The following is an 18319-nucleotide window of genomic DNA, read 5'->3' on the forward strand; positions in this document are numbered from 1 at the left end:
TAGGTTGTTTGAACAAAATGAAATTTAAATATGGACTCACACACATATAGAAACTCTGATAGAAAAGGCCAGTCACTGGAGAAAAAAAAAGTCTTAGCCTAGAGAAATGGCTCAGCCAGGGCTACATAGTGAGATCCTATCTCAAGATAATATAAATGTGTGTGTATGTGTGTGTGTGGTGTGTGTGCTCATACACACTCTCCAGTACACACACTGGTATGTGTACACACATGGCATGCATGTGGAAGACAGAGGACAGCTTGTAAGGCTCAGTTTCTCCTTGCGTGGGGGTTGGCAGGCTTGGTAGTTGGTGTTCTTATTTGTTGAGTCACTTGGCCAGCATAAGAGTCTTTGCTGAATGGAGAAGGGTGGCACATGCCTGTAATTCTAGGACTCTGGGCGACTGTGAGTTCAAGGCTAGCCTGGCTATATGTTAAGAGGAGAAGGGTTGGGGTTGGGTGGGTTCAGTGGGTAGAAAGATGTGACTTTAGAAGGTAATACTCCTGGAGCCTGGCAACAAGTGCGCCAATTACCATGGCAACCGACCCAGATAGGGCCCCAGTGGCACCTAATGCACACTTGGTGGTAGCTTGCCTTACTTACAGAAGGTTTCCATCTTAGTGGAGGAGTCAATCAGTGACTGCTCAAAGCCTCCTTGTCTGTTGGGGTGCAAAGTTGGGGGATGGGGAGATGGGAGGTGGGGAAGTAGGGGGCAGTAGGAGAAGGGTACTGGGAGAATGGGGAAAGCAGACTTGATACAAGAACATAGACCTCAACCTGGGTGGTCTGCCTCCGTGTCTCTCAACCATCACATTCCTCCAAGCTCACTAGGCAGGGAGTGGCCACGCCCTGCTATACAGCTAGAGACCTGGGATATGGGAGTGGTTTGTCCTCAAGGAGGAAAGACAACAGGGAACAACAACTGAAGACAATGTAGGCCCTGATTTGGGGAAAGACCTTGCTAGGGAATCTGTAAGAATGAGAGCCAGTACACAAGCTGGGGTAGTTATAGGGCCAGAAAGGAGGTCAAACTTTTCTTCTTCTGGCCAGATATTGGATGTTGCTAGGAGTGACCAGAGAAGGGGTGAGTAGTGAGTAAGGACTGTCAGCGACTGACAGACGTTTCCTATGGCTAGCCATTCCCAGTGGTTCTGCAGTGGGTCTGTCAGGAATCTAGGAAAATAAGTCTGGAAGGCTACCCAGTGTGCTTTGGGGCAATTGTCATCATTTAACCAAACTGGAGCAACTTTTCAAAATGGTGACAGGGACAGACTGAGAACCTCCCTTGGAACTCTGGTCTGTCCCTACCACCTCCAAGACTCCCAACAACATCAAGGATGCCGACAAGCTTTGGCTAATCTCTTGAGGCCATACTTCTATGGGTCCCAGAAAGGAAGCAGAAACAACTGGAGGAATGAGGAAGGCCATTGGAGCCCGGAGGGCACACACTGAGAGAAAGGTTTCTCAATTCAGCAGGAATTCGAGATCCAGACCCTGCTTGTTTTGTGTATGCAAGCTTTGAGGCAACACACACACACACACACACACACACACACACACACAAACCATGCATGCATGCACTCACGCATATAAACATGCAGAAGTGAGCTGAAAGTAAACTTGTAACTACAAGTGTCCTGAACACTCAGCCTGCTGACACACAACCCAAAACCTGTCCTCATCCATCAAGTACATCAGCTCCAATGTGTTACAGAGCACAGGACACAGCTTTCTCAGTCCACCCCCTGATTCCTGAGGAGCCTGGTGGGTCACATGGAGAAAATCAATATTGTCCTTTGTACAAGATGCTTTGCAGTTTAAGTAAGTAGGATCCACACTAAGTGTGAGTAATAAGAGCAATGCTTACTGCACCTGCTCCTGTCTGCTTTGCTTTTGAAAGGTTGCACAACAGAGCCCTGGCTAACCTGGATGTTGCCATCTAGGATCAGGCTGGTCTCGAACTCACAGAGATTCACCTGTCCCTTTCTCTTAAGTGCTGGGATTACAAGCATGCACCACCATGCCCAGCTGGACTGTTTTTCAGATGGAATCAAATACTATTGGTCAGGTCAGTGTCTCTTCTAAAACTAGTTTCCTGTGAACTAGGCTGGCCTCAAACTCACTAGTTACAAGAGGATGACCTTGAGCATCTCATCCTCCTCCCTCCCGCTGGGATAACAGGAGTACAGCACCATGTTGGGTATCTGACTAAACACTTTCCAGGAATCATGGCGGCACACAGGCAGACTCGGTGCTGGAGAAGGAGCTGAGAGTTCCACATACGGATCCACAGGCAGCAGGAAGTGGTTCTGGACGTGGCTTGGATTTCTGAGACCTCGAGCGAAGCCCACCCCACTGACACACTTCCTTCACCCAGGCCACACTTCTTCATCTGTTCAAATAGAGCCTCTGCCTGGTAACCAAGCATCCAGATCTATGAGCCTAAGAGGAACCTCTCCATCAAATCACCACACCACACAGCAGGTTTGAACATTCTGAGTCTGTGACAATCAAAGCACTGTGCCCTGAGGTAAGACTAATGTTGTATCACAGTGTTAGACTTATGATGTGGAAGCCATTCCCATTAGTAACTTTCCTAATGCTATGAAGAGACACCATGACCAAGGGGATACCGTCTGCTGGCCTCCATTGACAATGGCTACACACGGTCCACATGCATACATACTGGTGAATGCTCATACACATAAAATAAAAACATGAAAGCCCATAAATGTCACATATTCTGTTTTTTATAACATTCCCATTAGATAATGCCTCTGTTGAGGGTTTGTTTTGTTTGTTTGTTTGTTTGTTTGTTTGTTTTGAGCCTGGGTCTCACACAGTGGCTCAGGCTACCCTTGAACTGATGGAAAGCCTCCTCTCAAGCCTGAGATGACAGGGTATGAGCCACCCTGCTTGGAGTGTTGGCTGGTTTTGTGTCAGCTTTACACAAGCTGGGTAGGGTTAGGAGGTGAGTTTGCATCATTTAGAAGGATGGACCCTGAGACAATGCCCCAACTGAACTGGCTGTGAGCAAGCCTGTGGGGCAGTTTCTTGATGGATGGCTGATATGGAAGGTTGCCCTGGGCTGGTGGTCCTTGTGGTGTGGGCAGGCAGGCTGAGCAGTCCACAGACAGCAGCTAGTACACAGCACTCCTGCACGGGCTGAGCTTCAGCTCCTGCCTCCAGGTTCCCTTCTTCAGTTGGTGCAGTGACTTCCCTCAGGGACAGACTGTGCTGTGGAACTGCACACTGGAGTTAACCCTCTCCTCGCCGAGCTGCCTTTGGTCATGCTGTTTACCACAGTGATAGAAACCTTAACTACTGGCTGTGACATCACGACTCAGTGTCTCTGCTTTGCTCCGGCTGTAGTTAATGCGCTCGGCAGAGGTGCGCATCTGCGAGGGCTGCGCGTGTGTGGGAGCCACTGTTCATGCCCGCAGCAGGCACAGGTCAGTGACCCGTGGATGGGAACAGGACTCTGGGAAGAACTGGTCTGGGGGTGTGAAGGCTATGGTGCCACACACACAGGGTTAGGATGTGAGTGGCTTCAGATTCTGCAGGGTTCTTATGTTTTCACCACGCTGGCCAGAAGCATCCTCAATGGCAAACCCTCCCTTGTTCTTCATCATCACATGACCACACAGCACAGATTGATTGTTCCTAACTAACTCTGGCTGTGAAGGAGGGCCAAAACTTTCCTCCTGACTGTGCTAGATTATTGACAATCGGTGATCGAATCCTTTCACTTTACCTGCTCGCAAAGTCTTCTCTGTTTAAGTGAATCAGAACATTTCAGTGCCCTGAGAGATTGAGGCTTTGGTGCCAGAGGAGGAGGAGTTATAGGAAACATCGAGATCAAATTGCTTGTCAGGCCTTGTTTATATCTAGATGTAACTAAAATATAAAAGCAATAGGTTAGCATTCAGAAATCAGTATCTATGGTATCTACCACCCCGTAGAACACAGAGAAAACAGCTGATTAAATTATCCTTAAGAAGCCATATGTGGTGCCTCACACCTGTAACCCCAGCACTCGTAAGCTTGAGGCAGGAGGATTGCCTCAGTCATTTAAGGCAAGCCTTGGCAACAAAAATGAGTTTCAGGCTAGTCTGGCTACCCTGGGTAGGGGCGGGGAGGGGGAAACAGATTGAGAGACAGAGAGATAGAGAGAGAGATCTTTGGAACCACAGATTAAATTGCTCATATATGGCTTCCGCTGTAAAAACCCATAATAACGGTAAGGACATTCCCCATGAAACATTTTTCACGTTCCAAGCACTGCTCTCATAACTGTTTATATTATCTTATTTATTGAAAAACATAGCATAAAGAAAGCAAGGACAAGGGCTGGAGAGATGGAAAGACAGTTAAGAGCACTTGCTGGTTTTCCAGAGAACTTGGAAGACATGGGAGCTAATAACAGAATTCCAGTTCCAAAGATCCCGCGCCCTCTTCTGGCTTTTGTGGGAACTGCATGCACTTGGAGCACCTAACATACATGCAGGCAAAATGCCTATATGCATAGAATAAGTATTAGTCGTTTTAAAGGGGTAAACAAAGATAGGCTGGCCAGCTCAGACAATCAACAGGTTCCCCAGAGCCAGAGCAAGGACTGAAAGAAAAAGGACGTGGCTAGTTAAAGCTGCAGCATGACTTCAGCCAGACTTGAGGCCGAAACCTCATGGCCGAAGTGAAGCCGGGTTTATTCCGTCCTCTTTTTAAGTCACTTTAATTACATGCAAAAAGGTGACATCATTTTTGAGTCCAGGAACAAGCAAGTTAACAATCAAAGATCCTATAAACTTCTTACTGGAGGTCAGAGACAAAACTGGATACTGCTGTGCCTACATCCGGGAAATCTGCCCTGCCCTGAGCTGCATTCCTAAGGGTTCTCCCTGGAGCTTCAAATGTAAAAGTACTTCCCTATGCCACATTCCTAAGGGCTCTGCCCTGAACTTCAGATGTGGTTGTATTTCCCTATAGCCTTATCTTAGGGGCTCTGCCTAGAGCTACAGATGTAAATGTGCTTAATTCTAGCCCTTACAGGGCGTAGCACAGAAGCCAGATTCCTGCCTATGGTCAGCTTCAAGATGTCCTGGAAAGTTAATATTACCCGGCCACCAGCTGTCCAGAGGTGCCAAAAATGCTCTCCACAGTTTAACTTCTCAGTCTAACGACACTGGAGAGCTTAAAGAGAGAGTCAAAAGCTGAAGGGAAGCCTCTTTGTGAGTCTAGCTTGCATTGGACAGCTTTGGTCCATAGGACAATGAGTTATCACTGGTGGCCCTGTTTTGACCTCTCTGTGCCTTCTAACCCCGTGGACCAGTACAACTTCAGTTTCCTTGTTATTACATTTAAATCTGCAATAATTTCATCATTGTAATCTTAACCTAGAAACGCCTTGTTTTAAATACCCAGATGTCCTTATTAGATTCTGAATAACATAGATCCTAATATTATTTTATTAAAACTGAGTTCTGGATATTCCCTTTCACTGTATTAAAAGTTAGATGTGGGGTATTGAGACAGCCCAGTGGGTAAAGATGCTTGTCACCCAGGCCTGACAACCCGAGTTTAATCCTGGTATTCATTGTGTGTCTTATGGTTTTACTGCTGTGAACAGACACCATGACCAAGGCAACTCTTATAAGGACAACATTTAATTGGGGCTGGCTTACAGGTTCAGAGGTTCAGTCCAGTATCCTCAAGGCAGAAACATGGCAGCATACAGGCAGGCATGGTGCAGGAGGAGCTGAGAGCTCTACATCTTCATCTGAAGGCTGCTAGCAGAATGCTGGCTTCCAGGCTGCTAGGTTGAGGGTCCTAAAGACCACACCCACAGTGCCACACCTACTCCAACAGAGATACACCTACTCTAACAAGGCCACACCTCCTAATAGTGCTACTCCCTGGGCCAAGCATATACAATCCATCTCACTGTGGAAAGAGAGATCTTATTTCTGTACTCACAACATTGCATCCTAGTTGCTCTCTCTCTCCCCCTCTCTGTCTCTCTGTTTCTCTGTCTCACTCTGTCTCCCACCCTTTCCCCCTCTCTCACATACACACACATATACATACAACACGGTCACCACCACACAGTAAATAAACAATAACAATTTAAAACTAAAGAAGTGACACATGGGGAATTTTCTCACCTCTGTCCTCTCCTTTCTGTTTCCCCTCTCCATATTTACTGAAAAACCAGAGGTTAAGGCAGAGGGCAGCATCTTCATGTTCCTTTCCTATTGTAACCTCTCCCTTATGCAAGCAAGGTCTTTCTAGGCAAACAGCTTAGCCTTGGTCACCTATCTAGTCACACACAGCAGAGACCGTAGCCTGCCTACACTCTTACCCCATATGTGCTATTTTCAGGGATGTCAATATAGTCTTTAGCTCGCTGGCCACTTTGGGGGCATCCCTACATTCTCAAAGCACACTCTATCAAGAAGCCATGCCATTTCACATCACATAAAGATGTCCACTCTAGAATCCCCTGTCATGGGCACTCCTCCTCTGCCTCAGTTGCAAGCATTATCTATAGCAGGGGCTGCAGAATTGCCACTAGAACAAGAAGGCATACCACATGTGCCACATGCCATGGGGAAAGGTCCCCGAAGACTCTGCTCTCTCAGAAGGCTCAGCCTTAGCTGCATGTATTAACCAGCCTAACAGAAGCCAGGCAACCGCAGCGCCAAGACTCACCAAGTGGGACTTTTCCTAGGAAGTCTGTATGTGTTCATCCCAGATAAGGGTGGTAACAACAGACCAAAGAAGCCATTCTACTCTAGTCTCTTAGTGAAGCAAAGAGTCTATTGCTGTTACATATGGCAACATGGACAATTTATGGTTTAGTTACTAACAAAAAGCTTCTTTTGTTTTCAGCAATCATTAATCATTTATGTATCTTCAGGGAAGCAGGGAGGAGCCTCATGAATCTCATGAGCCCTTTCCTCCTCCCATGAGGGAATGTTAATGGGCCCCTTTTTGTGAGGGTTTCCGCAGCTTCTCTGATTCAAGATAGCAATAGTTACAAACAATCTGAAGGAAGCAGCCACAACAGCACCTACTCTCATCATCTGGGATACTTAGTTTCCTTTTCTAGTTCCAGAATCTATTCCATTCCATCCTGAACTAACACACACTTGCAACATTGGCACAGATGGGAAATTATCTGTCCTTCTGTTTTCATCTCTGTGGCTGCTATATTCCTTATTACATCATTATTACGTCATTCAAAATGAAAGGGAGCTGAAGATAAGTTCTCTGTTGCTGGGCTTGGCACTTGGTAATGATTTTTTTTATTGTCAGAATATGCCAGGTGCTAATTTTCCAAGGAAATTGATACCCCCCCCAATTCAGAAATGCAAAGGAATGTCTATAAAAATTGCAGGTGCCTTCTAAGAAATTTATAATTCTTAAAATTCCAGATGACTTTAACACTCTTAATGTCAGGAGTCTTATTAAGACTTAAATCCCAGCAGTATTCTGGCGACAAGAGTTTAGTGGGTCTATGGAGAAAGAAATACTTGTTTAAATGGCTTTCATCATGCCAAACTGCTTCGATGTTATTTTCCTTGTCTTTCATGATGGCTTTGGCACACTCCTTGGTAATGTTGAGGACCTGAGTGGTTGTGCCGCCAAAGACAGCAGCGTGGTAATAAAAGTCCCCCTCCCCCATGGCTATGTAAGCTTCTGACAATTCATTCCTCTCATAAGGTACTTTGTTTGGACTTTCCTTGTACCAATGGGCATGTAACTGTGCTACAGAGTCCCCTAGAGTCTCCAGACCATACTTGGCTTTGAATATCTGATCCACATCCATGCAGAAGACATAGTCAGCCTCATACTGTATGTGAGCTGTGATGTGTTCGCTGATGGTCTTCATGCGCATCATGCTGATATCTTGCCACCTCCTCTCTTGTTTGATTTTAAAAATCTTGAGTGTCCGATGGCAATCCAGATCTATCCACGGCATGTAGGAAAAGTCATCCAGCAAGACATAAATGATGACCTTCTGGTTGACCATGAAAAACCTATTAGCAGATTCCAGAAAGCGACCCAGGTAGAACCAAAGGTATCTGCAAAATAAATAAGAAGCTGCTGAGTTTCGTCTTTGAGTTTTGGTGGAAGGCATGCATCTCAGTCGCCTGGACATAGCGTATCCAGCACCAAAGCTAAGCACCCAGATATCCGCTATTCTCTTTGAGCGGTATGGGAGGAAGTGAAGGTATTTACTCTCTTCCTTAGCAGGGTCTGCAGACTGCGGAACGAAAGAGAGGCTCTTTGGGAGAAGGAATGAGCGTTAGTGAGGTAAGGAGGCTCATTCTGAGCCTTGCGCAAAGGGAAAGCCAGAGTTCAGGGTTGCCCGGGCAACGCGGGGAGAAAGAGAGGGGTCTCTACAGGCTGCTGTGCACTTCTGTGCGTAGTCAGCTATGCACACAGTCGGTTTAGCAGTTGGCACTGTCGCCTGCATTTTGTATTATGAAGCTTATGAAGGCAGCAGCTGGAAAACACAATTTTCTCATTTCCACTCTTGGAAACCTGTAAGAGAGTCTCCAGTGATGAATAGAATCGGTAACTTCGACAGAGGAAAGGAAACCATCGCGGGGTGGGGGTTCCGCTTCAGCAATGCTTATGCAATCCTTAGAACTGAGCCCTGGGTAGTGATCTGCACTGTGGGAAATCGGCTAATGATAAATATCACTAGTGGTCAGGAGACAGGGCTGTAACTCGTCAAATCTAATATTTGTGAACCATGAGAAGAATCACTGGTGTGGCACCGTGCTGGATGCTGTCACTCAAATCCAAAGAAGTCAACGTGGCCCGAATTTCCTCTGTGGCAATCTGCGTCCCTCATGGAAACACAGTCTAACATCTCCTGGGTGCCTTGTGCTTTACCCGTTAGCTGTTTGCATGAAGTTTTACATACGAGGTGGTGAGAAACATTTTTTAAAGGGTCCAATTAATTTATCATTTAAAACCCTGACACACGGCATCCGAGAATGAAGGTGTAGTCACCCGGTCTCCTTAGCTCCACACTGGAGGGGGACACACAATTAGAGACAGTCTTGAGGTCACATACACATGACATCCGCACAGGTGTTTTTCAGTAAAGCCAAATTCTCTGCTTTTGAGTGTTATTAAATTTACAGGAAGCTCTCCCTCTATGCCGAGCGCTCCCAATCCACGTGCTGTCCGGCTGCTCTCCCATCCCTGCGGCCATTGTGCTTCGGACAATATGAGGCAAGCGTCAGGTGTGATGTTCTATCAGCTAAACTAGAGACTGCATCCTAATTTCCCCAGGCTTATCTCATAAGCACCACTTCAAGTGCCATGACTCAATCCCGGACACGTGGTGGATGGGTTTAGTCCTGATTCAGTCCGGGACACATGGTGGATGGGTTTAGTCCTGATTCGGTCCAGGACACATGGTGGATGGGTTTAGTCCTGATTCGGTCCAGGACACATGGTGGATGGGTTTAGTCCTGATTCGGTCCGGGACACATGGTGGATGGGTTTAGTCCTGATTCGGTCCTGACAGCTACTTGGTCTCCTCTGGTCTGCATTAGTTTCTCTGAGACTCTGCCACTGGCGGGTTGGAAGGGTCTTTACCAAGTATTTATCAGGACTTCTCCTAATCTGTTTCTTTTTTTCAGGGTTTGTCAACTTTACATACCTTTTGTAAAGGACTAAGTTGGGTTTTAATTTGGCTTTATTTATTTATTTGTTTTAGCTTGTCTTAGCTTGTTTTCTCTATCCAGCTCCTTAAAATGAAGGTTAGGGTATGTATTCCTATCTACATGTATGTGTGCATGTGTAGTGTGTATGTGTACATGTGTGATGTGTGTGTGCATGTGTGATGTGTGTGTGTTCATGTATGGTGTGTATGTGTGCATGTGTGGTGTGTGTATGCATGTGTGGTATATATGTGTACATGTGTGGCATGTGTACATATATGGTAAGCGTGTATATTTAGTATGTATATGTGCATATGTGGTGTGTGTGTCCATATGTGCTATGTATTGTGCACATGTGGTATGTATGTGTCCATATGTGCTATGTATTGTGCACGTGTGGTTATTAGTATATGTGCATGTGTGGCTGTGGAATTCAAGCCTAGGGACTCATGAGAAGTAGGAAATCCCTCATTTTTTTTTCTGAGAGAATCACATGTATCCCAGGCTGGCCTCAAAGTTTCTGTATAGCCAAGGATGACCTTGAATTTCTAATCTTTCTGCCTCCATATCCAAGTATTGGGATTACAGCTGTGACCCAGCATGACCTGTTCCGGAAGTGCTGGAGGTCACCTACGGCCTTATGTGCTCCAGGTTCTTAGGCTCTACGAACTGACTCCATCTTCAGTCTTGACCTACTGGGTATTTAAGATCGTGCCATGCAGATGGGCAAATAAAGAAATGTAGGTAGTGGTGCACACGTGGAAAGATCTGAAAGAGGGAAGGGGCTGATGGGAGTGGAGAGGGAAAAATGGGAGAGGATAATGGAGAAGATAAATATGGCTTATTTTATTTCATATTCGGAATTAGAATATAGTGGAGTGGGATGGTGAACTAGAAAGATGAGAGGTGAGTTTGAGCACAGTGCAATGACATACTGTACAATTATGAAACCCATGATTTTGTACGCTAAACTAAAAAAATGTATTGCTCAATGCAATGTTCACATATTTGTGGGTTTTCCTCGTTTTATCCTAAAATTGATTTTTGAAATTTTTATTCCCATATGGCATTTGGTTCGATTTCAGTTTTTTTTTACTTATTTGAACTCCTGATTTAAACATGGTCAACCACAAAGAATATTTCGCACGCATGGAAAGGACGTTTGTTGGGTGGACGGTTCTATGTGTTTTTGTAATATTAAATGTACACTAGAAAGGATGTATGAGGAAAGAGAGAGGCATTGCTAAGTCACAACGCTGTTGAAAGGTCTGCTAGCCTTGAACAGAGATGCCAAGAATCAGCCTGTCTCTCCTGAGCAGTCACTGTGGAGCTGCCCCTGCCTTCCACTGTTCGCTTCAAACTCTTCTCGGTTTTTGGACTTGTGTACAGAGGCTGAAATCTGCAGATTGCATACTTATGCCAAATTTGATGTCTTCACAATGTGATGGTTCATATTTTATACCTGGCAAGTTTCTTGTTTGATTTGCAATGTGTCCTAATTTCACTGAATGCAACTCTCTCTCCCTCTCCCTCTTTCTCTCTCTCTCTCTCTCTCCCCCCTCCTTCCCTCCCTCTCCCTCTTTCTCTCCCTCCCTCCCTCCCTTCCTTCCTCCCTCCCTTCTTCTCTCTCTTTCTGCCAATATTTATTGTCTACAGCATTTCTGAAGACAGTAGGTCAGCCCAGTGTCTGCACCCTTCTATCTAAGTGGAAAATTTTCATTGCATTTGTTTTCCTTTTTAGATAGTTGGGTTTTATGGCCTTGGTTTTCTATTTGATTAGGAATTTGACATAGGTTTGTTTTTGCTTTAAAGATCACTGGATGATTGTTATGTGCCCCTTTTAAAAGCATTATTATTAGTGCTCAGAGAATGTAGCATAGAAGACCTGCTGCATATAATCAGGTTAGCTACCTTACTTTGCTGTATTTCTCTGACAGTCAGTCCCACAGCTTAGTGGGAGTTTGTCACTTATCACTTGGGTGTGCATAGGAGGTAGGAAACCCCTGGGGTGAGTACAGAGATAATGAAGATTGGTATGCACTTGTATTAAGGCAATTTGTTAAAAAAAAACATGAAATTAATATTGGAGGGAAGACTGTGTTGTGTGACTCAGATCATCCCAAGAAGCGAGTGGTGGTGTTGTGAATTACGGCAAGAATTAGCTTAGAGAGAAAAATTATAAATTCCGTACATTGTCTCCTATTTTCTACAATGAAAAGCTTGAATTTAAAAGATACTTGATGTTACCTACCTTCCCACTGCAAACACGATTAACCCCACGGTAACTGGATGCTTTTTATAATGATTTGCCAAGACTGATTCATTGTAAGTGCCAGTCCACACAATCGGGGCTGACCAGTTCACAGCTCTCATGCGCACGTGTGTAGGGTCCATTCTGTATTTGTAAGAAAGACAGAATTATAAAGTAAAAGAGTTAACCCTAAAACATCAAGAGGGATACTGATAATGCCTAGTGCCTTGCATCTGAAGGCAGCATCCCATTATATCCAACACAAAGTCTTGACAGCTCTGATAAACTAGGGAAGCGTTGTATCAGAAATGGCCATATCAGATCATCAGGAAGATGAGATGATTGTGAGTTCAATGTCAGAATGGGGTATAGATTGAAACCAGGTCTCAAGAAAATAGATAGGAAGGTAGGGAAAAAGAAAGGAAGAAAGGACTAAAGAGATGGCCCAGACTTTAAGAGTGTGTACTGCTCTTCCAGAAAACCAGTTTACCTTCCAGTACTGTGGTGGCTCACAACCTTCTCTAATAGGCCACTTAGTTCATGTGTACAACTGCACCCCACATATGCATATCATTTAAAGTTATGCATATATAATTCCATATGTATTAGAAAATGATAATACAAAATATATAACTTTATATATTTTATATAAAAGATATGTAACATGTATATGAATTATATATAAATATTATATATAATGTGTATATACATTATATAATATAATATACAGCACTATATTATATAGTATATAATATTCTATATAATATACTTATATATAATTATATAAATAATTAATATATTATATTCTTTCCTAATATATATGGTAAAATATATACAAATATGTACATATGTATAAAATACAAAAGGGTTTTATTTCTTTCATTTTGAGATTATAATTACTTCATTATCATTCTCCCCTCTATATACTCCCATATCCCTCTCCTTACTTTCTTTCAAAATCATGGCCTTTTTGTTATTAATTGTTGTTGTATAGATATGCAAATTAAATCCCAAAACTACATAAATATATCTTACTGATATATAAGTATATATATTAGGAAAGAGAAGGGAAGAAGGCAGCAGGCCAGACCATTAAATAAGGATGCACTCACAGTTAAGTAGAAAACAAAGAGGAAAGCCAGGGAATGCTGTGTGCAGATTTACCCCTATGCTCAGGATCAGAGCCCTTTTTCCTGAGGATGAAACCTTCCTCTGGTTTAGTCCTATCTTCACATTTAGAATGGAATTTTCTGGTGACCCTAATCCAAATAATTTCTGGAGGGGCTTGGAATGCAAAGTGCCTGGACACATCTAATTTTCTATGCTCAAAATGATGATCACAATATAATTAGAAACATATTGGGCCTGAAACAGGCTACTACTATTAATAATTTCATTTTGAGTGACAGAATCCTGACTCCCTAAGCTTTACATTTCAGGCTTGTACACGGGAAGGATAGAACATGCCAGCAAGTTAGGGAAAATCAACTCAGAACACTTTTTACATGTTAGTTTTCACTTTCAATGTAAAATTTGAATCTTTTAAAAAAGATGTAGTCAGACTGCTCACAAGCTTAGGAAGCAGGATTAATGACCATAAATAGACATATTACTTTATATATGTGTGTTTTGTATATGCAATAGCAGATGAGTTTATTTCAGCTGATGCAAACAGTTGTAGATCAAATTTTAAATAGCAAGATTGCTTGAAGTTGGGACCGGGGAGATGGCTCAGTGGTTAAGAACACTTGATGCTCTGACAGGTCCAGTTCCCAGCACCCGCTTTGATGACTCACTGTCATCTGTAACCCCAGGTCCAGGAGATGCAGTGCCCTCCCCTGGCCTCCTTGGTACCAGGCACACACACTCCCAACAGTGGAACTGGTGCAATCTGTCAACATTTGTGGATTAACCTCACAGATGCAAGATGGGCATTCTTACGTGGCATTAAACCAGTCTGAGAGCTGTAGTTCTGGTTGGTTTTTCAGAGACCTAAAAGAAAGACATAAGATATAAAATTCACAGTGAGCAATCCTGATAAGTGCCAATGGCAATGGCACCTGGGACCCTGCTTCCTCCCCCAGCAGCCCAGAACCTGCTCCCATGCAGCCCGAAACCCACCTCCCAGCAGCCTGGGACCTCCCAGCAGCCTGGGACCACCCAGCCGCCTGGGACCACCCAGCCGCCCTCGTGGCTTTCCATTATTCTCTTGCACAGTCATCTAGTTCCGAGAGAATTTATAGCTCCCTCAACTTCCTGCCATCCCACTTCCAAATTCACTCTAAATTGCTTGATGTTTTGTTCCTTTTGCTCGAGACAGGGTCTTACTATATAGCCCTGGCCCGCCTTGAACTCACAGAAATCTGGCTGCCTCAGCTTTGCTCTATCTCTGTTTGTCGTTGTTTGTTTGATTGTTTTAACGATAGAAAGAGATGTTATTTCCTTTGCTAGATGAATATTAATCTGAAACCTAACTACCATTTTTATGAAGGTTTCTCTGAGACATTTGGTTTCTCCACATGACATTTTCTTGGCACTCCGCTGTGGCTTCAGGTTTTTTACATATGACTTGGACTTCTCCAGGAACTTAACCAATGAGTTCTGGAGGTCTTGAGTTTTTAGACACCTCCAAGTGAAGTGTTCAATGCTGTCATTTCACCCCCAGGCCTCTTTTCATAGCTTGTATCCCATTGGACGTGTGTGCACCGCCAAGACATAGCAGGAGTCACTACCCTGTATGCTGGTCATCTGGAGCTAAGAAATTAGTGGTGATTAAGAAGAGACCAGCATCATTGAGGTGAAGTCTTCAGGGAAGTGTTTTCTGAGAGCACAAAGATGCTTTGTTCCAGAGATAGCCAAGGCTGTATCTCCTGCTGCGGCCGGACTTGGTAATGTGTAAGAGTCAGCTGGAGCCTAGAAGACAAGGTGTGTGCTACAAAGGGAAGAGCTGGAGAAGTGCCCCAAGCCCTTGAAGAAGCCCAGAAGTTCGTGAGTGGATCCCAGACATTAGATGGTTAGAGTTTGATTGTGATTCTCCCCTGAAGGAAGAGGTGGAGCCCACAGTTAAGAAACTTTGAATTGTAAAAAGACTGATTTTTAAAAGAGATTGAATATTTTAAAGGGATTGCAACTTTAATATCTAAGAATTTGTAAAGACTGTGGGACTTTTAAGGTTATTTAGATCTTGGTGATGAATAAGAAAGTGAGAGTTGAGGCTCAATAGTGATGTGTTTGTGTATCACGTTGACAAGGAATCAATTTTACTGTCTGGTTTCATGTCAACTTGACACAAGCTGGAGTTAATCACAGAGAAAGGAGCCTCAGGTGAGGAAATGCCTCCATGAGATCCAACTGTAAGGCATTTTTCTCAACTAGTGATCAAGGGGGAGGGCCCAGCCCATTGTGGGTGGTGCCATCCCTGGGCTGGTAGACCTGGGTTATTTTTAATTAGTATTATTAGTATCTATTATTATTATTATTTATTGGTATTATTTTTATCTGTATTTACATTTGAAATGCTATCCCCTTCCCTCACCTCACTCCCATTTCCCTAGACCTGAGTGGAGGAACTAAGCAGGCATGGAGCTATGTTGTATCATAAGGTTATCTCAAAGGTGTGACCAAGCTATAATGTACAACTCAAACTCTGGGTGCCATTGCCTCTGAATGGTGGGTATTGATATGTTAGGTTAAAAAATTCCTAGGAGAATTAATGATAATAGAAGGAATTATTGTTGGAGAGTATGAGAGTAAATACATTTTCCAGGGCTGGGCATGGTGACAACACCTTAGGTAGCAGCAGAAGCAGGTGCATCTCTGAGTTTGATGCCAGCCTGGTCAACAGAGTGCTACACAGAGAAACCCTGTATCAGGAAATAGATAAATTAAATTTCCTAGAAATATATTAACCTATTCCCTCTTCCATCTTCTGCTGCAGTGGGCAATCCTTGGGTGCTTGAATCATTGAGTATTTGAATCCTTGGATCTTTGCCAGGAGAAAGGGTCTGTTTCATATGAGCAGCTGAAAGTTCCGTTAGCCACTGTTACTGGGACAGGTTCTTGTTTATCCTGGTGCTTTAAAACCCACTGCAATCTCCTGAGAGCCCTTTATTATCATTTCTTTTATTTTTGAGATTATATGATAATTATATCATCTTCCCTTTCCTCTTCCTTCCTTTCTTCTTTCCAACCTTCCCACACATCCCCTTGTTGCTGTATTCCAAACGCATGGCCTTGTATGGATGTTTTCAGAGGTGACCACTTGCTATCAGAAAACCATTGGTGCGATCTCCCCTAGGAATGATTATTTCTCCCATGCTCAGCGTCTCTTAGTTGTGTGTGGCTCTTTGTAAAGTTGAGGTCTCGTGGTTCCTCCTTTCCCCTGCCATTCACTTGGCCATGTCTATTGGTGTCTTCCTTGTTAGCTCATGTTTAGATAGACATGTTGAGGAAGCATTCTGGGTGTGGCTTCTGATGGTCTTCAACCAAGTTTTGTACCTGTGTGCTAGCCCAGAGCTTACAAGGAGGAAAGGTTTGTAGGGCCCAGGCTCTGTCTCCTGCTAGTACGTTTCTCCTAGCCATTTCCTAGCCCTCCATCAAATATGGCTGACTACCCATCTGTATTTCCTTTGGTTGCTTGCACTCCAACTTTAGTTATCACCAAGATGTGTTTGTCCCATGGTGCTCATTTAGTCTGACCACAGAAAGCATGGATCATGGATACTACAAGCCCTTCAACCAACTTTGTCCACAAAACACAAGTCATACCGTACTTGTAAATAAAAACTTACCAGCACTGATAGGTCATCTGCAGTTTCTTCATACTTAGGGGAAATAAAAAAGCACTGTATGATTTTGAAATGTATACAAAGGATTTTCACAAATCATCTAGCTCTCTTATTACTAATGTTTCAAAATGCACTGTTGGAAGTGCATCACTGAGTGCTCAGATAATGTAGGAAATATGATGAAGACGATTAAAGGGGAGCCCCGTGTACCATACATTCATTTATTCCTTGCCATGCTGGAGAATGAACTGGGTGTTGTTCACACTGGGCAGTGTTCTACCACCGAGCTAACCCCCCCACACCATTTTACATATTTAGGAAACAATACATCCACTGCCTAATAATGCTCAGAGACAAATGAGACCAGTTAGCATCATTAGTAGAAACTTGTTAAATAGCTAGGCAGTCTTTGTTTTTGTTTCCCATTTATGGAGGGAATACATTTTGCTCTGGAAGTCACCAGTGGTAAAGAGGATGTCACCTGCTTCCAAGTAGCAGTTCATATATTTTTATGAACATTATTGCTTCCACAGTAAGTGGTAGTTTCACACTTCTTCCCTTACAGCCCTCCCCAACCCCAACGGGCACAGGTATTCTGTGAGGCCCTGACTGTCCTGCCTGGAACTAGCTTCATAGAACACACTGGCCTCAGAGATCCACCTGCCTCTGCCTTCCAAGTGCTGGGATTGAAGGTATTGCCACCACATCTGGGTATCTATACTTTAAAAGTCTTTGATATCATTAGAACAAAGCGTTGGGACAGAGGGATCTCTTTATGGAGAGTGGCGGAGTATAATTCATATATATTTGGATCTGTGCATTGGGGTGATTTCCCTAAGGGGCAATGCTGTTAACTTTCTGACTCACCAGATTCTTGGCAAGAATACAACATCAAGTTTTCACAGTACCTGAAAGGATATTCTCTATACTGGGCATAGAGAGACATTAAAACCAATAGCAATAGGATTATTTTGTATCTCATTCTTTTCCTGGAGGAAAAAGAAAAAGATGAAAGTTGAGTATCTCCAGAGTAAGCAGTGGGAAACCCCATGTATAAATAATAAGCTGTAGGAAGCCCCTGTGCATACAGAGTGAGCTCTGGGAAACCCCGTGTATGCAGAGTAAACTGTGGGAAACCCCGTGTATACAGAGTGAGCTGTGGGAAACCCCGTGTATACAGAGTGAGCTCTGGGAAACCCCGTGTATACAGAGTGAGCTCTGGGAAACCCCTGTGTATACAGAGTGAGCTCTGGGAAACCCCGTGTATACAGAGTGAGCTCTGGGAAACCCCGTGTATACAGAGTAAGCAGTGGGAAACCCCGTGTATACAGAGTGAGCTCTGGGAAACCCCTGTGTATACAGAGTGAGCTCTGGGAAACCCCGTGTATTCAGAGTGAGCTCTGGGAAACCCCTGTGTATACAGAGTAAACTGTGGGAAACCCCGTGTATACAGAGTGAGCTGTGGGAAACCCCTGTGTATACAGAGTGAGCTCTGGGAAACCCCGTGTATACAGAGTGAGCTCTGGGAAACCCCGTGTATACAGAGTAAGCAGTGGGAAACCCCGTGTATACAGAGTGAGCTCTGGGAAACCCCTGTG

General features: G+C 44.0%; 1 protein-coding gene across 1 annotated transcript; it reads right to left on the bottom strand.

The window, feature by feature from the left end:
- Positions 1-7381: 7381 nt before the first annotated feature.
- Positions 7382-17703, bottom strand: LOC308428819 (N-acetyllactosaminide alpha-1,3-galactosyltransferase-like; the record flags this gene model as incomplete). The annotated part of the gene is made up of 5 exons (XM_080927387.1): positions 7382-8084; positions 11935-12078; positions 13876-13926; positions 16725-16757; positions 17630-17703. 5 exons carry the CDS (start codon positions 17701-17703, stop codon positions 7382-7384), a joined length of 1005 nt encoding a protein of 334 aa, XP_080783513.1.
- Positions 17704-18319: the final 616 nt, after the last annotated feature.

This window comes from Micromys minutus, assembly GCF_963924665.1.
Source record: "Micromys minutus genome assembly, chromosome: 13".
NCBI classification, from domain to species: Eukaryota; Metazoa; Chordata; class Mammalia; order Rodentia; family Muridae; genus Micromys; species Micromys minutus.